This window comes from Pteropus vampyrus, unplaced genomic scaffold (genome assembly GCF_000151845.1).
Source record: "Pteropus vampyrus isolate Shadow unplaced genomic scaffold, Pvam_2.0 Scaffold521, whole genome shotgun sequence".
In the NCBI taxonomy this organism is placed as follows: Eukaryota; Metazoa; Chordata; class Mammalia; order Chiroptera; family Pteropodidae; genus Pteropus; species Pteropus vampyrus.
The window spans coordinates 56,886-58,669 of NW_011889302.1; the positions used below are offsets into that span (position 1 = coordinate 56,886).

Consider the following 1,784-nt stretch of genomic DNA (forward strand, 5'->3'; position numbering starts at 1 on the left):
ATATTTGCCTTCTGCTTGGCTCACTTTAAAGTTCCCCTTTATTCTACATGCGGGGCCGGCCAGCTACCGTCTGCATCTGTTTTCGTAAACAAGCCTGTCCTGGGACGCAGCCACGCTCACTGGCTCACGGCTCGTCACTGGCTACGTTCCCTCTACAACTGCGGGGTTAAGTATCTGTGACGGACACCACGTGGCCCGCCGAGCTAAAAATGTATCGCCTGGCATTTTACGGAAGATTTGCCAGCGCACGCCCCGTGAGCAGAATCGGGGAGCCGTTCCTCCCATCCGCAGAAGATGTTTTCCGTGGCTCTCTCGTGGCGCGTCTGCTTACCAGCTTCTTCACGTCCATCCGTCACCCTCCCCCTCGCCTGGACGTGATGGGGACGGGGCACAGGGACACAGGGACAGGCACGTCCAGCTTCTCGGCACCTACCGTCGAAGCTGCCGTGGTCGCTGGCGTGCTGCAGCAGCAGCCTGTGCGTGTCCAGAGAAGGTTGGAAGACAAAGACTCCGCTGTTGAAGCAGTCCGGCCAGCCGGGGTCCGGGGCCGCGGACAACTCGCTACGGTCGAACAGCTCGTCGATGTTGCTCAGTACCTGGCGAGGGACAGCAGGGGACCCTGGGGAACAGCTCTGTGACGCCCGGTTCTCCCGTGAGGAATCTAGGGCGGGCTTGAAGACGGGTGACGGCGTCCAAGGACCAGAACCCACCCCCCTCCCCGGTTTCCTGAGCGACTGTTTTATCTGGGGCTCACACGGTCGTGCGCCACGTAACGACATTTCGGCCAACGACGGCCCCGTAGGATTATAACGGAGCGGGAAAATGTGGTGACCTTGTGCGCATCGTAAAGTCACAGCCAGCATAACGTGGGGCTACGACGCGCTACGCTGCCGTGAACACGGCCAGCCGTAGCGACGTGCAGCACGCACGGTCACGCTCGGCACTGGCGCTTGATGAGGACGACAAATGGGCACGCCCGCGGTTCCTGTCTGCACTATACTAGACTTCGCGTGGTTGTTCCAGAGCGTGCTCTTTCTCCTCATGTACAAAGGAAAGTGTTTGCTGTCACCGGCAAGTCACGTTCTGCCGGCCGCAGGCGCGGGCATCTCACGGGTCCTGCCTCTCTGCGTGACACCACGGGACCCGGGCGCGAGTCGATCTCCTGTTCTGTGCAGCGACGTGCTGCAAAGATTTCTAGCGCAGGAGCTAGAGCCTGTCCCGTGGACGTCTGCCTAAGCAAGCTCTGGGACGTCCCCGTCGTTACGGGGCACAGGATCCCACGCAACACGGAGGACACATTGAGCAAGACGGCTGTCCGGTGGGTCCCCAGCCATCGAACTCACAGCGCCTCTGAGACTTGCTGACCTTCTGCAGGTCCTTACGGCCCTCTATGGAGCTCTCCTGACTGTACATGAGACCCCCAACCCCGGACGCCCGGCCACAGAGAGGTCTGCAGAGCAACGCGACGTCATCCATCAACAGCTGGGAAAGCTTGGTGAGCGGCTGCAGGCCCCCGCAACGCACGTCGGCTCCCTAAACTGTGCCTTGTGGGGGAACAGGAAGCCGTCTGCACAACCCGGAACGGACCCCCCGCCCCCCAACGCCAACTGCTGTCTACATTCTGGCTTGCCGATGGCCGTCTTGGAGAGCGCCCACGGTGGGCACATGTGCTTCGGGCCACTCTCCCAGATGACACGTGGGGCGCAAAGCCTAACGAGCCAGCCGCGGCCGTCCAATGAGGACCACGCGATTCAATCTACAATCAAGGGAAGATTCCTTTTTGG

At 61.1% G+C, this 1,784-nt stretch overlaps 1 protein-coding gene across 1 annotated transcript in view; it reads right to left on the bottom strand.

Annotated features, from left to right (window-relative positions):
* GYG2 (glycogenin 2) overlaps nt 1-1,784 on the bottom strand; it is a 27,743-nt gene that overhangs the window by 12,231 nt on the left and 13,728 nt on the right. The window contains exons 3-4 of the mRNA XM_011383480.2: nt 1,366-1,450; nt 434-596 (exon numbers count right to left, since the gene is read on the bottom strand). Of these exons, the coding sequence (XP_011381782.1) occupies nt 434-596; nt 1,366-1,450 (248 nt within the window). The remainder of the gene's footprint in view (nt 1-433; nt 597-1,365; nt 1,451-1,784) is intronic.